Source organism: Rosa rugosa, chromosome 4 (genome assembly GCF_958449725.1).
Source record: "Rosa rugosa chromosome 4, drRosRugo1.1, whole genome shotgun sequence".
Lineage (NCBI taxonomy): Eukaryota > Viridiplantae > Streptophyta > Magnoliopsida > Rosales > Rosaceae > Rosa > Rosa rugosa.
The window spans coordinates 13,941,088-13,962,941 of NC_084823.1; the positions used below are offsets into that span (position 1 = coordinate 13,941,088).

Here is a 21,854-nt window from a genome sequence, read left to right on the forward strand (position 1 = left end):
TTTGAAGTGAGATGGTTCTCAACGTCGGTTATCCAGCTATGGTATTCCGAGCCTATTGAGTCAAGCATGGGAAAGTTGAGTCTTGGTTCATTCGACATCCTGAAGATAAGAAGAGAAGATATATTAGTTTCGGAGTTTAAACTTCCACGAAAACTAAAATAATAAGATTTCTGAGCTATACTACCAAGAAATCAATTTCCAAGAATATTTAGATGAGACCGAAACAATGATGTTTAATATGGTCATAAATTGATGCTTGCGGACGCTCTTAGTCCGAATATTATGAACACTCTTAGTTCATTGATTACGAACGCTCTTAGTTCATTTAGCTTGAATCCCTATAATTCCGCTTTTTGATTGCAAGTCTCCGAGAAAAAGAAGAGAAAGGAATAAAAACTCAAAAACGGGAACTTTAATCTTTAAAACTTACTTGTTGAAATTCGGAGCAAATTCCCTTCTGAGCAGATCCCACTTCAAATGGTGTACAAGTCTCAAAACGACTCCAACAAGGCTGAAATTTCGAGATCAGATAGAAGAGACAGAGATGAACAACTTTTATGAAGAAAGGATTTTGATTAGAGGTCCCGAAAAAGACGTTTCGCGGCGTGCAAGCAGGCTGATCTGCACAGGAACGAGCGTGCTGAACAGCTCCCACTTCGAATGGTGTACAGGTCTCAAAACGACTCCAACAGGGCTGAAATTTGGAGGTCAGATAGAAGAGACAGAGATGAACAACTTTGTTGAAGAAAGGATTTTGATTAGAGGTCCCAAAAAAGACGTTTCTCGGCGTGCAAGCAGGCTGAGGGTTAGGGCTCGTGCTGATAACGTGTTTAAGAATGAACATAAAATAACTTGAGAGAGGGAGAGAGTTTAGATGCAGAGAATGGAGAGTAATGTGTTTATTCTTCTCTCAAAGGAGGGTTTATATAGGAATACAAGATAGTGTGAATGCTCTAGGAGAAATCCATTTTTGTGACTATGATCATCATAGTTGCAACTCCACATGGTTGCTTCAATGATGATAATTGCCATGCTTGTTGCCTCCCTACAAGCTTTATGCCACATAAGTCTTCATACCTATATCTATACACTCAAATACTATGTCTATACACTCAAATACCTATTACATGATATAACTATTATACTATAATACATTTATACTACAACAAAGTTTTGATTTTTATTTTCTCTAAAATGTTGAAGGAGAAATGGCTTTGATGAGAAACCAATGTTCATTTGTTGGGGTTTTAGTAAATTAGAGACTGGAGCTAGCAGTAGTTTTGAGTTTGTCACTGGGTTTCTTGTTCAGTTTTTGAATATTGTGGTTTTGTGTTCTGTAGAAAATTAATGCCACTATGATTGATTCTTCATCAATTTTTTTTATAGAGATGTTTACTCTCTGTTTATATTGCTTAGTCTCTTTCAGGTCTGGAATGGAATGCAAAGCTTTGGGTTGTGAAATTTGAATTTGAAGGCTAGGTTCTGGTATTTGGTGGGAGAAAAATGATGGATGGGTGGCGTCATTCTGTTGATATACCTATCTCCGAAAGCTCTTTTGGCTCTGCCGAGGGTGAGGTCTCTAAGGGATCCATTGACTAATTCTATGAGCAAATTCTCTTCTCCGGTTGAAAATGTTAATTAGGAAACGAATTCAGGTAATGATATCTCTATGCTATTCTTGAATACTTTCCAAGAAGGTGGTTCTGACAATCGTAGTTGTTTGAGGCCAAAGAATTCGGATTTGTATGGACAAATAGAGGAGTGCTTTGATGATTTTGAACTAAACTTGGGTTTAGAAAAGTCTAGGTTGATCCTGCATGAGAATTCAGAGTGGGTTGGAAGCTCAGGGAGTCCTAGGAGCAATCGGGGTGAAAAATTTGATTTTTCAGGGTCAGATAAGGAAGAGGTTTTTAGAAATAAATCACTGATTCAGAGATATAAGAGCAATCATATGGATAAAGGATTGGCCTTGACATGTGTTAAGCCTTTGAGGATGTGGATTATGAAGAAACTGTCAGATCATCATGTTTAGAAAGAGTAGATCAGATTGCATCAAAATGAAAATCAGTGTAAAAATCGTGTTGAAGTGTCTGGGGCAATTGGTGATTGTAGGAGTCGAACTGGCAGTCCATACCCTTCAGCAGGTGATGCTATTTCAAGCCATGGTACACCCATTTTTGCAAACGAAGAGGTTGGTATTGGAGATCATGATCATCCTGGTGGTGGAGTAAGCTGCTGGTGGTCAAGAACCCCTAGATTCAGAGAAGCTAACATTTCTTTTGATGCTGATGATCTCTTTTGTTATACAAGAATTTAGATGATATTTCACTTTATGACCACAGAAGCTTGAAACGCATAGGAAATGAAACCAGTTCACAGTTAGAAAAGCCCAGGAGTCTGGGTCAGAAATTCAGGCCAAAGTCTTTCATCGATGTGGTGGGACAAAATGTTGTTGCGAGGTCTCTTTTGGGTGCTGTCTCTAGAGGAAGAATAACCTCATTCTATCTTTTCCATGGTCCACAAGGTACAGGAAAGACATCAGCCTCAAGAATTTTTGCTGCAGCACTTAATTGTCTTTCACTGGAGGAGTACAGGCCGTGTGGTCTCTGCTGCGAGTGTAATGTGTACTTTTCTGGAAACAGCAGAGATATCAAGGAAATAGATTCTGTGAGAATCAACCGGAGAGACCGGTTTAGGTGTCTTATTATGAATGCAGCTACACCTCCCGTTTCTTCACGGTTTAAGGTTTTCATCATTGATGAGTGCCACTTGATGCGTGGTGAAACATGGGCGACTATTTTGAGTAGCACTGATAACCTTTCTCAACATGTTGTCTTTGTGATGATCACTCCTGATCTGGATAAGCTGCCGCGGAATCAGTATCACGGTCCGAGAGATATCACTTCCCAAAGATTAAGGATGGTGATATTGCAAGCAAGTTGGGAAAAATCTGTGTTGAAGAGGGTCTTGAGTTTGATCAGGTTGTTTAAACTTCATTGCTGCCAAATCAAATGGTTCACTTAGGGATGCAGAGATGATGCTTGATCAGCTAAGTTTGCTTGGTAAAAATATCACAATGGGCTTGGCATACGAGCTTGTGAGTGCTTGGCAGTTTATCATCGATTCTTTATTTTTAATTTTTTTTCATCTATAACCCACCTCTATTTGTCTCAGATTTTATAGAAATTTAATCATTTGTATTGTTTTGCAGATTGGAGCTGTTTCTGATGATGAATTACTCGATTTGCTAGATCTGGCATTGTCATCTGACACTTCTAATACAGTTTTAAGGGCCAGGGAGTTGATGAGATCAAGGATTGATCCGATGCAACTTATATCGCAGTTGGCAAATCTTATTATGGACATCCTTGCTGGTGAGGAAGGTGGTTCTGAAGTCCAGAAACAGTTCTCTCGTAGGCATACCTGTAAGTAGTTTAAGATATCATATATAATATGGTCACATCTTAGTATATTTCAGTAAATGTAAGTGCTTTAAGCATGCTGTCTTAGACCATAAATTTTGTTAGATTTCGGTCATAACTTACTGTTTGCTAAACTGACGTTAATGGAAAATTAGGTTTCAATGATTTGTCAAGTACTTGAACAATTATTTGATAAAATCATAAACTGTAAATTATCATTATGACTCCATCTTCTCTCTGCTTCAGTGTGCATATCCTTTTTGCTTTCTTCTTGGATGAACAAAGTTCTACTTTAAACTTGTTATACTTGTCCTGTTATAGTTTCTTTGCATATGCTTATTGTTTCTCTAATATAGTAATATACGCAGTTCCTTAGTCTGTCTCATCTTACAATTATATGCCTATACTATGGTGTTGTTTCAATTTTCCTTGTCACAGCTGAAATGGACCTCCAGAAACTGAGTCATGCATTGAAAATATTCTCTGAAACTGAGAAGTAATTAAGGGTACGGTATCCAAGAATCAAACAACATGGCTTACTGCAGCTCTATTGCAGCTAAGCTCTGCAGAATCCTCCTCCTCATTGGATGCTAGTGATACAAAGAGTATGAGAAACACACGAGAGAGGTGAGAATGTACTCCTATTATATGCAAGTCATTTTTCTTTTCCTTAATTAGTTTTCTACGAATTGCACATTGAACTTTGTTTCTGCTCGGGTTCATGACATATTTTCTTTTGTGTACATGATGTACAGGGCAGAGCCTCAAGATTCTTGACCCTACTTCATGCAATGTCAACACATCAGACAAGTTGGGAATGCAAAAGGATATTGATGAACAGTTGGAATCCGTATGGAAGAGAGCTATAGATTTATGCCAATCCAAGTCATTCAAGAACTTTTTGAGGAAACAAGGAAGATTGTCGTCTCTATTTGTGAATCAAGGTACTTCCACCTAGTTTTATACTTGTTAGATGACGTTTCATGACATGCAGTCTGTTATCATCTGTATAATCATGGATATATGTAACATTAAAAGTGGGTTTTCTTTATCTCATGAGAGTATTACTGAATAGTGGTTTATTTTAGGTCTCGCTATAGCTGAATTGGAATTCTGCCACCCTGATTATGCATCCAAGGCTGAGAAGTCATGGAAAATCATTGCAAGTGCATTCCAATCTCTATTCGGTTGTAATGTGGAGATCAGGATCAATCTTGTACGTGCTACCGAGTCAAAGTATATATGCAAACGTGAAGAAGCCATCTTTTAGGTTGTTCAGCTGTTCCCGCAGAATGCAACAAAAGTCACCATCTTTCTGTGAGCGTGGAAGTGGTTCAGACTACTCTGAGTACACATCGGAAAAGCCTATATAAAGTGATGGACGTATTTTACCGCCTTCCTGTGATTGTGCTTCTCAACTGCCACATAACTGCTGTGACAAAATGGTGGTTGTAAGTACATTGAGAAATAGTGAAGTTAACGTACTGAGCACAAGAGCGGCCTCATCCTGCAGATCGTTTGAAGACGATACACCAAAGGCACCTGGATTAATGTTTGATTCTTCAAAGGAAGAGGGAAGCAACCAGGACTGCCAGGTTTTATCTTTTCATCAACCTGAACATCAACCAAGGTGTTTCCCGAGAACTCTGAGGATTCAAAAGAAGTTGTGTTCCACAGATGCTACTCAGGTGACTTGTTGTACCAAACTACAAAACAAGTTTGCAATCCCAACTAGGACATCTTTTGACGCCTGTCTTTTGGGAAGCGATTCATATGCTTTCTGCAGCGGCTCTGACAATGGGAACAACGCCGGCAACTATAAGGAAGAGTAAGTGTCACTCCCTGGTCTTCTTTCATTTGTTGGTGACCAAAATATTTTTGATGTGCAAATATTTTAGGAATTTAAATATTTTGTTTGCAGGTTGAAGGAAAATTCAGGTGTGCTTTGTTGGAAAACCCTGCTTTCCTCAAGAAAGGTAGATATACGAATACACATGCATCTTCGTTTTAGTTATAGACAGTATTCACTATGGGGAAGAGGGAAAAATATGGAAAAAGTTGATAGAAGAAAATGAAAAGAGAGAAGAACCAAAAACTAAGTGGCCTCCCTAATCTCCTAGTTCTGTTATGTGATGCTCCTTGCAAGGGCTTAGGGCATAAATTTCATTCTCATTTTGAGCAATCTACTCTTTTTCCCTAACATGTTAATTTTAGAGGCATAAGATCTGCTACCTGTTTGAAGTTACTTTTTCTTAAATGCTTATGTAAATGCTTGCAAGGAGATCAATTTAAAGCTCTGACCAAGTTGCATGTTAATGCTGCAGGATTGGCAGCTGAGGCAACAACAGCAAAATTCGAAACTAGTTGGGTGGGTTCTTCCATGTGCAACTGCTTAGGCCTAGTAGTTATGCTGAAAAAAGTAGCTTATATGCTTTAGGACCTTCAAAGGAATTCATACCTCAGGAGCATTATTTGTCTACCTATATATTGCAATAGTCATTGATGTTATAGATATATATTTTGGGAACCCAGATTAAGATTAAATTATATACTAGTACTGTCTTCATGCAATCCACTACTGCATGTGTCTTTTCTTAATTTATTTTGTAAGTCATGCTTTTATGAAGCAGGAATATGTAAGATATCTATATAACCAGGACGTCTGAGCTATACTACATTGAGTCATTGACATACCAATGGAATGCTCAAGGAATTGCCAACGGACTCAAAAATAAGATAAGAAAATGCAAAAAAATTAATACTTAGGTATGACAGTGAAAAATACCCTAAACTTTTGTTACGAAAAAAGAAAATTACCCTAAACTTTAGGGAGTAATATCCTACGAAATATGATATTGAGCTATCTTTTGACAAGGTTGATGAGCAAACCAACACACGTAGCAGCAGTTAGTATGCCACCAGCACACACGAGCAAATCCCAAAGCCGCGGCGTTGAAGAAGTTGGCAGTGGGTATCGGCATAAGGGACACGAGTGATTAATCTCAAGCCATTGAACAATACAATCTTCATGATAATCATGTAAGCAGGGCAAGCGAGTAATCATTAGGTGACCATCAGTTCCTTGTTCTGCAGCAAAATGATCGAGGCCCTCTCTACAAATAGCACACGGCGTCTGTCTAGCATTGTCTTCCAAACTATCGAATCTCACTTTCTCCAAGCCATCAATGCATGGCTTTGCTGCCGGAATAAACTCGGGAACATATGGAAACACATATAACCCACATTCCTCAGCAAATAGTTCAGTGAACCATGAGTTTCGAGGCACATTCTCTAAGCCAAGATTACTAGCACTGTCCAAGATGCGGACAGTCACATCCCATACGTACACAACTATTGGAAAACCATCGATTGCCACTTGAACCGCCTCAAATATTTTTTCAATGATAACTGCCTGATCTTCTACCGGGACTTGTATGTCGGAAAGTTTCCCGGCCATTATCTCCCTATAGTTGTTGGGAAATAGCTTGACATCTGGGAGAGAAACAAAACTTTCTGCTTGAGTTATGAGGTCCGGGGGACCATAAACAACTGATTCTGGAGCCTCATGGGGATAATGTCCAGTTACCTTGCAAAGGTTGAATAGGATACTTGTCTTACCCCACCAAAAGGAAGAGTTCAACATAAGGTGAAGAGCTGAGCTCCCAGAGTATTGTGGCACTGTGCTCCGAGAGTATTGTGGCACTGTCCTACATAAGTCTTGTAGCACTGTGCTCCTAAAGTAGTGCGTCTCCGTAGCCATGCGTGAAGAGCTGATATAAATGGAGAGTATATATAGAATATCAGTCACGTGAAGTAGTTGTCCTGGATTATAAATGGAGTCTAATGTTACGTTTGCTAGTTTAGATTTTGGAGGAGGGAAATTCAACATAAGAACATAGCATTGTGGAGACGAATAGCTAGGAGAAGGGTTTTAAATACTGAATCCTCCTATAGCTATGTGGATTTCTTCCCTGAACCAAAAAGGATAAAAGTAAAAAGTCTAGTCCCAGATCAATACCAACCAAATAAACATGAGCTTATTACATTCAGTGCTTTCTTCAGATAAAATCTGAACACCTACTCGTTCGTTTACACCCTCACATAAACTCGTCCACACTGTTTTAAACCATAGTGAAAGCAATGCTTAGAGTGACGCCAATGGCAATGACCTCTCTACTCTCCCACATCACCTCTCTTTCTCTCCCTCTCCCTCTCAAACCCCCCTCCTCCTCTCTTTTCCCTCATTCTGCAAAACCCACAAAAACCACCCTCTTCCTCAGACCCTTCTCTATCTCCTCTTCTTCTTCCTCCTCAGACCCTCCTCCACACAGCTTCAATGGAGATATTGGGCCTTACTTGTCCTGTTCCATGCCCCATAAGCGCCTTAAAGTTGCCGTCTTGCTTAGCGGCGGTGTCGATAGCAGTGTCGCCCTCCGTCTCCTCCACGCCGCCGGTCACTCCTGCACCGCCTTCTACCTCAAAATTTGGTTTCAAGTATGTTTACATCAAACCCATTTGGATACAGATGATATATTCTTTTGGGTATTGAAAAAGTAGAACAAATTTGTCAACTTTCTGTGTTGTTGATTTGGAAACATATAATATTTGAGATATTCCAGATTCTGCTTAGCTCTTTCTGTGTCTTCAGTTTTGATTCAGCATTGGATTATTATGAGAATATACGGATACTTATCTTCTTTTGCTAATTTGTTCTGGGTAGAAAAAGGAGCTGGCTTTGATGAGTGGGTTTTTGTAGGAAGGCTTTGAGAACTTTTGGTCGGAATGCCCATGGGAAGAAGATTTGAACTGTGCAAAAGCTGTCTGTAATCAGGTTACTTTCTTTCTTCTACTCTAAATGTTTATTTTCGAGCCTTCCAACTGGGATAAGTGGGGTGAGATGATATTGATATTAAGTGGGGTGACATGTTATCGGGGTAAAATGATCTTGATTTATTTTTCCAGTCGAGGCTTATTCCCAAAGTTCACATTTATCTGGGATTGTATGGGTTTGCTGACAAGAAGCACACCCCCACATTTATAAGTTCATTGTGGTTCTTAAATCTATCTGTTGGCATTTCTGTGCATCTGCCTTATTTTCATCAATACATGTCAAGCTGTTGCTATTGTTTCTGATGGAAGATCCTAATCTCGATTTTCTTGGTATACATTATAGTTCTATACAAAGAGTAAATTTTACAATTGAAACTAATTGATATTGTTTTTCAGGTTGATGTCCCACTAGAAGTCGTGCATTTGACAGATGAATATTGGAAAAATGTGGTATGCATTGCTCTTCTTGTGTTTAGTTGTAGCTTCTTTTCTATGTAATGTATCAGAGGTCTATGCTTGCTTATCATTTTGCTTCTGTTTCATCTAACATTGTACATGTGAGTTCAAATTAGCAATCATACTTTTTGTCGGTCCTCATCCTCAGTTTTTGTAGTCTTCTTCTTCCGATTAAGTCATGAACATTATTTAGGTCGATGTTTCAGGTGTCCTACATTATTGAAGAGTATCGATGTGGCCGAACTCCTAACCCAGACGTTCTTTGCAATACAAGAATAAAATTTGGTATGTTATCAGCTGAATTTAAGATTCCTGAATCCACATTTTAGTCCGTCTCTATAAGCTTATATAAATTTTCAGGTGTATTCATGGATGCCATCGGCAGTATGGAGTTTGACTATGTTGCAAGTGGACATTATGCAAAAGTTGTCCACCCATCTGCAGATCAAATGGATAAGGATTCTACTTTGGAACTATCAGAAGACATGGTACAAAAATATGATACCTTCTTCATTACTTTTGATTATTGTATGTCTACTGCCATCATATGCCTGAAGTTTAACGTTCCTTTGAGATGATCATCCTTGAAACATCATGAGTTTATTGTTCTATATTATGGCATTCATTTCCATGAGTCCTATCTCTCTATTGCTTATGTGCATATTGCCTGCTAATGATATCTAACTTTTGAAATTTTAGGTGAAGGATCAGACATACTTCCTTTCACATCTTTCTCAGGACCAGCTTAAGAGATTAATATTTCCACTTGGTTGTCTGTCGAAGGTTAGTGGGCACTAGCGTTCCATACTTACTTAAGCTTATCCTAGACTAAAAAGAAAAGAAAGGAAAAAACAATAAAGAAAAGAAAGTAGGGATCTACTGCATTTTCAATATTTCTTAATTAGCATGATAATTTTTTGCAACTGAAAAGGCTCACTGTACCTTATGAACTTGTCCTACTATAAACATGTAATTCCATTGATATCATACATTGGTTGATATCCTCTATTCCTGTTGAATGTTCAATCTGCATGGTGGGATTTATCATTGCTTAGGAGAAGTGGATCACTTTCTTGCCAAATGTGGAAAAATACAATTTTTTGAAAATGTTTTGTTACCATGGCATTCAATGATTCAACAATTTTGCCAAAACGTTCACACCTTTTTTTTTTCCTTTTTTTTTTTTGTAAAACTGCAATTTCTTCTTTTGTTGTCTGCTGTCTCATTTCATTGTATTCCTTCTTTAACTTTAGTGATAGGGCCACTATTGAACACTCTTGCATGATTCTTTTATCCTCAATTTCTTTCTCTTAAAGTTTGTGAATATTTATATAGGATAAAGTTCGTAAACTTGCTACGAAGTTTGATCTGCCTAACAAAGAGAGAAAGGATTCACAAGGAATTTGCTTTCTTGGTAAGGTATGTTGCCCCTGCTATGACTGTATTCTTAAGGGTAAATCATTAATATCAACATGAAACAGACCTTAAAAAAAAAAAAAAAAAAACTTCAACAAAATTACAGGCAGTAGTCAAACATAGCGATGACCATTAATGTATTGTTAGATGTCTTGTATTATGAATTGCATCCCTAGAATTGCACAACTTTCTCTTTCAAATGCTAAAACTTATATGGTACCAGACTACCAGAGTAACAATTTGCAGACTTTGTTCAACAAGTTCTCTTTATACTTCTCTTACTCGTCCTCAAACTAGCTTTTGATGCTCTTGAGTGCGCATTTTAAAATCTATAACATAATTTCCTTGACTTCTTTATTTCTATGTTTTTCATTGTGGCTATAGATAAGGTTCAGTGATTTTATTGGAAGACACATAGGGGAGAAGGAAGGTGTCATATTGGAAGCAGAGACAGGAGATCTCCTTGGAAAACATCAAGGCTTTTGGTTCTATACAATTGGTCAACGTCAAGGTCTGCGGCTCCCAGGAGGACCCTGGTATGTTTTCTTAGTCGTAATTGATGGACCACTTCTGATGTTTTCCGATATTTTTTCTGTTATCCGCTTAAAATGTTAAATATGATCATGCATAGCTGTGTTCATCACCTCTTTTACTTTGTCCAGTTGTATTATATTTCTATGTGTTCTAAGTCGAACATTAGCATTGATTTGCAAGTTATTTAGAGTGGGTGAGAGAGGAGAGACAGCAGAGAAAATGTGACAGGGGGTTATAGACACATGGCTGGAGGTCTCAATACTGCAGAAACTGAAAAATTGTAGAGGCAGATGAAGAATCAAGAAAAACAAAAAACTAGAATCACAGAGAGAAACAGGTAGAGAAGTTCTGTCATGAAAATTGATCTAGATTGTGCATATTGGTTAGGCCAATCCTTCAATGATGCAATTTAAGACAGCAGTTGAAGGAGATTCTTCAAAAGTTATTGAGGTAACTCTCATCATATATAGCTGGAAAGCTTTAGCAACAAGAGACTCCCTTACGTCATTTATCAGAATCTAGTTGCTGGGAGGCTAAGGAAAATTCTGGTTCCTCAAGGTAGGGACATGTTGGGGTGGTATGGGATGGCCTGAATGCTTATGGATTTCTTTGTTTCTAGTAACGATGGCAAGTTACGTGGCCATCCTGTTACTCAGAGCATGTGGAACATGCACTACATTGCTGAAATCTGGCGGTTCTTGCGTAGGACAATAAGTCATACGTTTAGGCACTGGGTCAGCCTATTCTCATATGTTGGTCAGTCAACAGCTTGTGGTGGCTCCAGTGTCCTGTTTTCATGCGTCATGTTGGGATGGCTTGAGGGTTGCGGGTGCCATCCAAGACCGTGCTGATGGGCTTGTCCATGGCCTATTGAAAATGGGATGGCCTGCAGATTGGGCTTGGGCTGAAATTGCATCCTGAGCCAGCATTCCTATTAGGAGGCCTGTTCCTAGCCCATGGGCTAGATCGCTATGGCGGTTTGCGGGTAGGACACTGAGTCATACATTTAGGAGGTTCTGGGTCAGCCTGTTCTGACCTGTTGGTCAGTCAACAGTCTGCAGGCTGCGCCTAGGTGGATAGGATGCACTGTCTCGTTTTTATGGATCGTGCTGACCTGAATCTGGTACCTTGATTTTAGCAAAACGTTGCAGGGGTGGTTTGAGGTTTATCATTATAGTCCAAGTCCATTCTGACGAGCTTGTCCATGGGTAGCCTCAAACCGGCTGGTCTGCATGTTGAAGTTGGGATGAAATTGAATCTTGAGGCAGCGTTCCTATTACGAGGTTGAGCCAGGTCAGATCACTGGGTCTGGGTTTGGTTGCAGCCCTCTAGCCAAGCTGAAGCCTAAAGGGTCAAAAGCCGGCAGTCCTTTTGACGAGGATATTTTTAAGTGAATGGAACCTCGACTGTTTATGATATAAATACTTGTAGAATATTTCCTGATGCAGCATATAGATAATGTTTAGGGCTAAATACAAATTACTACCCTGTGGTTTAGGTCCAAAATCAATTCAGTCCCTGAACTTCTAATTTCATCAGAAACACCCCTGCACTTTCAATTTTGATCTAATAGGTCCAATTTATTAGTTTTCCGACAATTAAGTTATTTAACTTGTTAATGTGGCTCATATATAGCCTATGTTTTATGATGTGGTGTCGAGGTGGTCTGCATAGTCAATTTAGGAGTGAGTCCTACTATTAAAAATAATTAGTTTTTCAACAAATAATCCAACTATAACTTGAACCCATAACAGAATATTAACAAATTGGACCTATTAGATCAAAATTGAAAGTGCAGGGGTGTTTTTGATGAAATTAGAAGTCCAGGGACTGAATTGATTTTGGACCTAAACCACAGGGTACTAACTAGTATTTAGCCCTAATGTTTATCATACTATCTATGATAAAACTGGTTCGCTTTTCAAGGTGGTGTTTTCATTTCAGCTAGTGATGTTACTCTTGGTAGAGGATCAGATAGTCTACGTGTGTACTAGAATGGAACCTTATTGAAACACAGAATAGAACCTTGTTAGAGGATCAGATAGTCTATGTGTACTAGAATGTAACCTTTTTGGAACACAGAATAGAACCTTGTTTTGTAAAGTTAAAGCATAGGTATGAAATTTTTATCACTTGTAAAATTGCAGAATGTTTTTCCATTGGTTTACATTTTGACCTAGAAAGAAGTTTTTATACTTTTTATGTGCACTTATCTCTGCTGTATTCTAACGTCTGTAAAAACCAATGTATTAGTTTATAGGTGCCATTTAAGTATTTCTTGAACCATATTAAGCACAAAATATAAGCTATAATATGAATCATCTTATCTTATGCAGGTACGTTGTTGAGAAGGATGTAAAAAACAATGTGGTTTTTGTGTCAAGAAATTACTTTTCAGTTGACAAAAGAAGGCGCCTGTTCCGTGTGGGATCCTTGAAATGGCTACAGGGTTTGCCCTCAAACCAGATCAGTCAACTACAGTGCAAGGTACAGATTAAAATCCATGTGTTATAAATGCTGTTAGTTTACCTAAAAGTCTTCTAAATAAAAATTGGTCTAGATGAACCTGACACATAACGCTAACAAATTTGAGTAAGACTACGTGCAATAATTTATTGATGACATGGTGGTGTACATCTCTAATAGAGTTGTGTGTCAACTCTGTATATACAGATGTAGTGCACAGTCCACTATGTCATGAGTATTTGTGGTACAAATAGCTTTGATGAATATAAAAGTCTGCAGATAAATGAACCAAAAAAATGGTTTCAGGCCTTTGGCATAGAGCTTGGGCATGTTTTTATTTTAGTTGAATTTCTTCTTTTCTTTTGAGTTGTAAGAAACATACATAGCTTTTTGAGACTGGCTGTAGCATAGATAGTGACCCTTTGAAACTGGCTGTTGCATAGATATTGACTCTTTTACCACTAGGTTATGTTGTATTTTATCCACATCAAAGTCAAAATTTTCCCTTGGTAGAACTTAGGGACTGCCATTCATCAGAATAGGTCTTCAATAAAATAAAGTTGTATTGATCAGATATGGACTAAATGTTCTGGGTTTAGTCCATATCTGCCGTTTTGGGTTTTGAAATTCTCACAATGTTCTTGTCGAGGAGTACCAGGCAGGCTTTGAATCATATTATTTGTTTTGTAGTTATAGCTTATAATGTTCAGAATCCAAGTCAATGGAATCTTAAATGTTCTTCAACTTTTCAGGTCAGACATGGGCCTCGTTTTTGCGATTGTACCTTAATAATTGAACATGGTGAAGATGGCAATGAAGATGTGGCAGTTGTCAACTTATCTGAAGATGATCAAGGCCTGGCAGCCGGGCAGTTTGCAGCTTTCTACCAGGGAAGAACCTGTTTAGGCTCCGGAGTAATTTTGGAGTCTTGGGATGATCAAGGTTTTCCTGTATGTACAAAAGCTCTTGAAAATGCTAGGATGGAAAACAAATCTCTTCTTGGGAAACCGGTTAAGATCAAAGTAAAACCAGAGCCTCTTGTAACGGAGTCTTGTCAAATAGATGGTTTGGAACTTCATGGAGGATCGAAAACTTCAGGAATTTCTGCTGCCAAAAAACACATGCATGTATCTCCTGGAAAAACAATCCACAGATACCCATTACATTGGCTGCCAAAGTTTTGGAAGAAATGGTTGCAAATATTTTAGCTCAGACTAGCGCAGACAACATGAAGAAGCATAATAGCTTAAGGCCAGGAAAGATTACACAGGGATAGTTGGAGATATCATTTTTATCTTTCATGGATAGAAGTATTGAGTTGTAATAGTAATATTCTGTAAGGTCGTCTTACTTCAAGGGTTGATAACTACATTTGTATCATAGAATGTGTTGCATTTGCGGTAATTAGGAAGTGCAACTACTGATAAATATTAGAGGAAAGGGGTCACTCAAGTGTCACATGTTTGATTTTCCAGTGACACTTTGGTTACCGAATTTTAAATAAAAGGGTTTTTGTCTATTTACATCATTTTTAGAGATTTTTTTCCTCACTACCCCATTAAGTTTTTTTAATTCCCTCTTACCCAAAACACTCTAAGGAGGTCTTCCCTAATACCCCATTAAGATTTTTTTTTTGTTTTTTAATTTTTTTTAATACCATTTTACCCTCACCCCTTTGTTACTTAGAGAGAGAGAGAGAGAGAGAGAGAGAGAGAGAGAGAGAATGGAAGAGAGAGAAACCATGGGAGACTTCGCCGGAGCCCCGTTACCGGCCGCCGGATTCCGGTTACCTGCCGCCGGATTCCGGTCACCGGCCGCCGGATTCCGGCCCCCTAATAGAGGGGCAATAGAGGTTTATTGCTCCCCAATAGACGACTATCAACCATGTATTGCCCCCCAATAGACGACTATCAGCCATGTATTGCCCCTCAATAGACGTCTATTGCCCCGCAATAGAACTTTCGGTAGCCGGAATAGGAACTAATCTTCCTAAAATTAGACAAATAAAACTTTGATTAAAGAAAAAAATGAAGAAATTATATCAATTTTAAAACGTCTATTACCTCCCAATAGACGTCTATTGCCCCCCAATAGACGTTTTGATTACCGAAATGAGAACTAATTTTTCTAAAATTACACAAATATAACTTTAATTAAAGAAAAAAGAAGAGGAGATTACATTAATTTAAAACATCTATTGCCCCGCAATAGACGTCTATTGCTATTGGCCCTCAATAAAACCTTTTTTCCTTTCTTTTTTCTTTTTTTCTGGGTTTCTGCCACATTTTACCACAAAAAGAAAAAAAAAATGATTAGGGCACCCAGAAAATGATCCGGGCACCCACGATGCACCTTTCTTCGCCGGTTGCAAGTCCTCGATTGTTGTTTTGATCCCAGTCAGTAGATCGAAACTGGAGCACGAAGATGTCTGAATGTCAAATCAGGCCCTCGGTTGCAGATCCGTTGCTCGCCTCGGTTGCTGTTGCCGGTTGCAGGCCTCGATTGCTGTTGTGAGGAGATCGGCGAGATGGAGATCAAGACGTGTGTTGGATCGTCGGAATCTGCAAGAGAGAGAGAGAGAGGCGTCGTGCGGGAGAGAGAAGGGAGAGAGACGATGATTCAGATCGGCTTGGCTACCGGAGTCGAAGAAACGACGACGTGAACAGCACCGTCGCTTTCCGATGGATCAGTGTCGGAAAATGCCGTGAATCCTCTACCTCCGCCTCTGGATCAACGCCCGGAAACGCCGCCGCCGTGGAAATCCACCGAAGTCTTGCTGGGGGGAGAGAGAGAGAGAGAGGCAAGCTCCGGCGAAGGGATGGGATAGAGAGAGAATGGCAGTGGCTGCAATTTCTTAATTGAGTTGAGGGCACAATGGTCATTTGATGTCAAATTGTGTAGATAGGAATAAAAATCTGTTGCTGGGGTAAGTGAGATAACTTTGGCTCATTTTGGGGCTTTTGGTCAAGGACCCTAAATAAAATGTTACTTTAGTCATTTACTTTCCATTGTACACTGTTAAATTTGAGGGTGTTTGTCTTTTTTTTTTTTGTTCCTCCAGAAAATGTCAAGTTATGACATTACCTTTTATCTATATATCTATCTGTATTATAAAGCCAAGCGTCTTGTCTTCTAAAATTTTAAAATGCCTGAATTATCCTCTAATGAGTAAAAATATTTTATTAAAAGAAACAAAGTAAACAATTTTGACAATTATGGGTCATGTAAGGACCTCTCATTTTACAAAATAAAAGCTTGTGACCCTAAATCAACTGATTGTAAATATAATTTTTGAGTTAATTTGTTTTCTTATGGTTATTAGTGTGTGGAGACACGGATGCAAGACTACCATTTGGTCTAGTTTTATAAGTGAGATGTTATGAGTTCGATACGAAAGACTAGTTGTGACATTTGAATTGCTTATCTGATTAAAAAAAAAAAAAAAAGAATGAGATTGGTCCAAAAAGTAAAAAAGAAATCACATCGGCAATAAAAAGAAAATACCTCTATGGGCAACAAAATAATAACACTTCTGTCCAACTACTTTCCTAATACTCTAAAATAGCCCATCAAAAGTCATAACCATACAAAAAGACCCTAAACCCCCACTGTTCTTAAAACCCTCAAGTCTTCTACCATTTAGGTTTTTCAAAGCGCCCCTCATCTTTTCTGCTCAGCTCCACCGAAGCACTCTCTCTCTCTCTCCCCTCTTTCTCTCGCCAATGGCTGTAAGTGAATTCTTCTCCATCTATCTTTTGATGTCTGTGCTGTACTGACTAAGCTTTTCCTGGGTCTTTTCTATACTGGGTCTCTTATTAGGGCAAAGGTTTGAATTTGTTTTCAGGTTATCTAAATCTTCAATCTAATTGAAAATTCTTTATGCCTATAATTTCGTATTGGGTCTTCAAAGCTGGAATCTTTAAACGGTTCCTACTTTGCTTGCAAAAATCGCTTCTTTAACAGATTTTTTATTTTTGGAAAAATTTGGGATTGCTGCTATATTGAACAATGTGCTAGGGTTTCTGGGCTGCTAATTAGTCTTTTGGTGATATGTAAGTATGTGTATTATGAGTTTAGATATGTTTTCTTTTCATTGGGGGTTAAAAGTAGAACAATAGTATCGTGGCACTTTCACCCAAAAAAGAAGAACATAGTATCGTGGCGTCTTTCCGGTGTTTAGTTGGTAGTTCACTGAGTAATAGCTGTGCATTGTATAATTCTACCCACTTGTTGTACCTTAATGACATTCTCTGGATTTTGATCCAATGCAGACAATACCAGTCAACCCGAAACCTTTCTTGAACAATCTCACTGGGAAGACCGTGTTCGTGAAGCTTAAATGGGGAATGGAATACAAAGGTATATGGTTTTACTTTTCTTGAAAAGTCTGCGACTCTTATGCTATGATTTTCTTGTGCAACTTAACTAGCATGTTCTCAGTGTGTTGCTGATTATGTTTGGTTGTGGCCCCTTTCAGGTTTCCTTGTCTCTGTGGATTCCTATATGAATTTGCAGGTACTATTTCAAAATTTGAACTCATGCTCTCTCGCCTCTTTTCTTTACTTTTTCCTTCTTGGCAAGACTAGAAAGCTGCTCGTACTAATTCTTTATATATGATTTCTTTCTATCATAGTTGGCGAACACTGAAGAATATATTGATGGACAATTTACTGGAAATCTTGGGGAGATTTTGATCAGGTGAGCTTAGTGGACTGCTTTGAACTTCTTAGTTATACTTGTAAAATTTTATTGTCTACATGTGCATTGAAATTTTAGTGTCTGATTGATTCTCTTAGTTTTTCTTATAGGATATAGTATAAAGCATATATTACAGCTAATGTCATTTGATTGTGAAGCTTCCTTTTGCTTCAAGTTAACAAATTACAGTAGTAGAGGGTGTTTGGATTAAGGTTATATATATGTAGACTGAACAGGCAGTAAGAGTGTGCTTTTACTCCCTAACAATGAGAAAAGTATATTGATATAATTCTCAAAACCCGTACCTTTATGAACTAAATTTGCATTTGCATTTGAGATTTTAATTTTTGGGATCTCAACTCTTAGATTTCAAATCTATGTTCCAAATTTTGTTGTTTGGATTATAATGTGAAAGTGTAGAGATTTCAAAATTAAAATTTCATAGTTAATTAGCTATTATCCTCAGATCTAAAGCTAAGAGGAAAACTAGATCTATCATTTGTCACCACCCAACGAAAGACTAGATAGAGGAGAGATGAGGTAGGACAAATAAAGGGAGGGTGTGAGTCTTAATAGTAGGCAGATGAATATCTCTTCCCAATTCCCCAAGTGTAGCACTGCTGCCGAGTGCTGCTTTTACCCATTTTCCCTTTCTGCCTAGATGTTAATTTTGTCATATGTGTGTTGAGAGTCTGCTTTGTTTTCCTCAGAGCAGTTTTGAAAACTGTACCCCGGTGGTCAAATCTCACTCTGGAATGTGAATTGCAAGCCAAGATTAGATATGCTGTTGTGTCTACTGTATGTAAAATTTAGTCTCAAACAAGGAGAGAGGCATATTGGGACCATTGTCAAAATCCACCTGTCTTAGACTAGGGGAGAGAAGAAAATGATACAGGATAAATTGAAGGAGGGTGATATTATGTTTCAGGGCTATGCCTACTGAAAAAGGCCATAGTAGTAGGCATCTGAACTTTTCTATCTCCAATCCTCCTTTTGTAGCACTACTGCCTGGTGCTGCTTTTACCCAGCATCAATATCAACTTTGGCATGTTTGTAATGAAGTTTGCATTGATTCTATAAGCTACTTTCCAACAGTATACCCTCATGGTCAAATTTCATTTGGGGTATGAAAACTTGGCCAAGATTAGAAATGTCATTGTGTCTACTCTACGTCGAAAGGGCATATTGAGAAATTGACATAACCGCCCACTTGGAAACTAGAATTGGACTTGGATTTGAGATTCCAAATTTTGAGACTTCATATTTTTTTCAAATCTATGTATTCCAAATACCAGTGTTTGGAGTAGATTGTTAAGTGTATGCATTTCAAAATTAATATTTCAAAGCAAGAGAAATTGTGAGTGTAGATGGTGGGTTATTAAGAAAAAGAACAGGTTTAAGGAACTGAGAAGGTTTAGTTTGGTGTAATTGTACAAAAACAAAGAAACGGGAGAAGAATGTAGTTAGAAGTGAGAGAAAAGCTAGAGGAGAGAGTGTGGAGGAGATAGCAAGTCACCAAGCCTTCAGCAGCACTCAATCTTGATTGAGTCCAATCTGCCTTGGTTTACAGCAACTAGCCTTAATCATAGGATCAAATGTATCTCCCTTTGACTCGTAAAATATCAAGAGACTTGCTAAAATCTCGTTGAAAACAAGGGACCCTTGGAGGACATAATGACTGTACTTTATTCTTAACATTAACTGCTACGGTGACTCTTGATTTAGTTATTTATTTACTTTTACTGAGATGGACTCTTAAATTACCATAGACACTTCTCTTTGGACCAAAAATGGTTAATTTCTGAGCTAGTCCAATGGGCTTAGTCTTGGGCGTCCAGAGAAGGTACTTCTTTCATAACCAATCTGTGGCTATTTTATCAAAACTCAAGAGAGGAGTAGGAAAGAGAGCGAAAAGGATTAGTAGAGAGAAAGTGGAGAGTGGAGAGACAGACTGGTCCATATTTATTATTCTTTTGGCTGGGAATAGAGCTGAGTTGAGTCGCAGTGAAATCAAATGTCCTTAGATTTCTAGTTTAGAAAGTCCTTTTTAAATTCTTCGATTTTAGCTTCTCCATATCCAAGATGGATCTGACCCAAATTGAAAGTTCTCATGTTTTGATTGAAGCCACATACAACTACAAGATTTGGATTTGGAGAGTCCAAATCCAAATCCTTGCTCCCCAATTCTAGTTCCAAACCCAGTCTTGAGCACCAGAGTTAGTTTGGGACCATATGAGTAAAGGAATGGATTTAAATCCAAATTCTTGCTCCCCAATTTTTTTTATTCCAAATGTGACCTTGAGGTGTAAAGTTGATTGGGGACCATACAAGATTACGCAAGGGATCAGAGTTACTTTAGTGAGAGCGCTAGGAAAGATGGTTTAGAACCGAAATTATTCATTGAAGTTAATCATGGTCTTCAAAAGGTGCAAAAGTTTGGATCATATAGCATTTTCTTTTGCTATAGTGGTAATATATGGCAGGAGCAACTCTTAAGATTTAGGTTAGAAGCCTAGAAATTGTGGAGTTTAAAATGGTACTTGTCCAATACTTGTTGCTCTAAAAATGCTTGCCTTGTGTTTACACTTTAGTTTTTGAATAAAATCAAGAAGAGAAGGAGAATACACTGAAATGGACAAGAAATCCACATGTAAGAAACCTTAGGGAACTTCATCGCTAAGGAAATCAAGCAAACCAACAAATACATGAATTAACTAGAGAGCTCAGAAGTGATTGATTCTGATTCCCAAGGGCCAAGGATCCTCTCTCTCATATAATTCTTCCTTTTTACTGGGTGGAATGTTGTTACTTTGGTGCAGTTAAACACACTTTTCCTCTATTTCAATAAAACATGTTTCCTTGAGTCAATAAGTTGATGCATATTTTCATGTTTTCATTCAACAGGTGCAACAATGTTCTCTATCTTCGTGGGGTGCCTGAGGATGAAGAAATTGAAGATGCTGAACAGGACTGAGATGTTAACTTTGTAGGAGTGGCTTTGGTTCTAAAAACAGAAACTCAGTAAAAATCAGTATTTTGTATCTTTATTATCTGTAGTGTATTTGAAGGTTCTATCTGATGTTTGATCGACAGGCCTGCGACATTTAAAAGGCTCTAATTGACAAATGACTCAAAGTTTGATGCTCTACAAGATTCTCTATTTTCCTATTAGGGCAAATGGTTTGACAGGGGCACCTTTCTAATTTTTAAGTGCACCAAATTTGATAGCAGCATTCATTGGCATAATTTACTTACTTTATTTTGGAGAAGTGAGAAAATTCTGCGGGATCTTTACTTTTGTTCCATCGACTTCTATACTAGAAAGGGGTTGGAGATGTTGATAACCCCAATACCCCTATAGTAGAAAGGTGATGATCAAATTAACTGAACAAGTCGTGAACACTTTGTTAAGTATGTGTGTGTTCCTCTCGACAGTACATAGAAAGTTAGAAACTGTGTAGTTGGATTTCCACAGAAAGTGTGTAGTTGGATTTCCATAGAAACTGTGTAGTTGTATTCCAGAGTTTGGAAATGCAACGCCTCATGGAGACTCAGATTAACATCATTAGGTTGCTGGATCTTGACATTAAACTTTTAGAACATATTGAGATCAAGTATTATATGTGAGCTGATAAAGAAGTTTAGTACACCGATTTTGACAAAGTCATGTCAAACGATTTTGGGACAATAGTTGGTGTTTTTGGTTTTGGGTGGAAGAGAGGCGGAGGGAGAGGGAGAGAGAGTATTCAGGAGAAGGTTTTTTTTTTTTTTTTGGTCTGACAGAAGAAGAAGGTTCTGTATAACAGAACCCCAAGGCCTGAAAATGCAATGAAAAAGATCACATAGATTGTGATCATTTTGAAGCTGATGTTGATTATCAGATCAGATCAGGTTGAGTTTTATTTATAGATATGGATTTAGATGGATCTGCTTCAAATCCGATATGTCTACTTGAGATATTATTGTACGTGCTAATAAAGTGATATGATATATCCTTAAGTAACAGTTAATACTCATTTTTTGGTTTTTTAT

The 21,854-nt window shown here is 38.1% G+C and overlaps 2 protein-coding genes and 1 pseudogene across 2 annotated transcripts; all 3 read left to right on the forward strand.

Moving 5' to 3' along the window:
* The first annotated feature begins 1,258 nt into the window (after window positions 1-1,258).
* LOC133745945 (protein STICHEL-like 2) lies at window positions 1,259-5,984 on the forward strand (annotated as a pseudogene).
* Window positions 5,985-7,443: 1,459 nt separating this feature from the next.
* LOC133745518 (uncharacterized) lies at window positions 7,444-14,645 on the forward strand. Its single transcript, XM_062173604.1, has 10 exons — window positions 7,444-7,916; window positions 8,179-8,253; window positions 8,649-8,702; window positions 8,915-8,993; window positions 9,069-9,196; window positions 9,408-9,491; window positions 10,044-10,127; window positions 10,509-10,660; window positions 12,995-13,145; window positions 13,877-14,645. Exons 1-10 carry the CDS (start codon window positions 7,563-7,565, stop codon window positions 14,330-14,332), a joined length of 1,617 nt encoding a protein of 538 aa, XP_062029588.1. The 5' UTR covers window positions 7,444-7,562; the 3' UTR covers window positions 14,333-14,645.
* Window positions 14,646-16,694: 2,049 nt separating this feature from the next.
* Window positions 16,695-20,993, forward strand: LOC133745520 (probable small nuclear ribonucleoprotein F). The gene is made up of 5 exons (XM_062173605.1): window positions 16,695-16,852; window positions 17,396-17,483; window positions 17,602-17,639; window positions 17,758-17,822; window positions 20,727-20,993. Exons 1-5 carry the CDS (start codon window positions 16,847-16,849, stop codon window positions 20,794-20,796), a joined length of 267 nt encoding a protein of 88 aa, XP_062029589.1. The 5' UTR covers window positions 16,695-16,846; the 3' UTR covers window positions 20,797-20,993.
* Window positions 20,994-21,854: the final 861 nt, after the last annotated feature.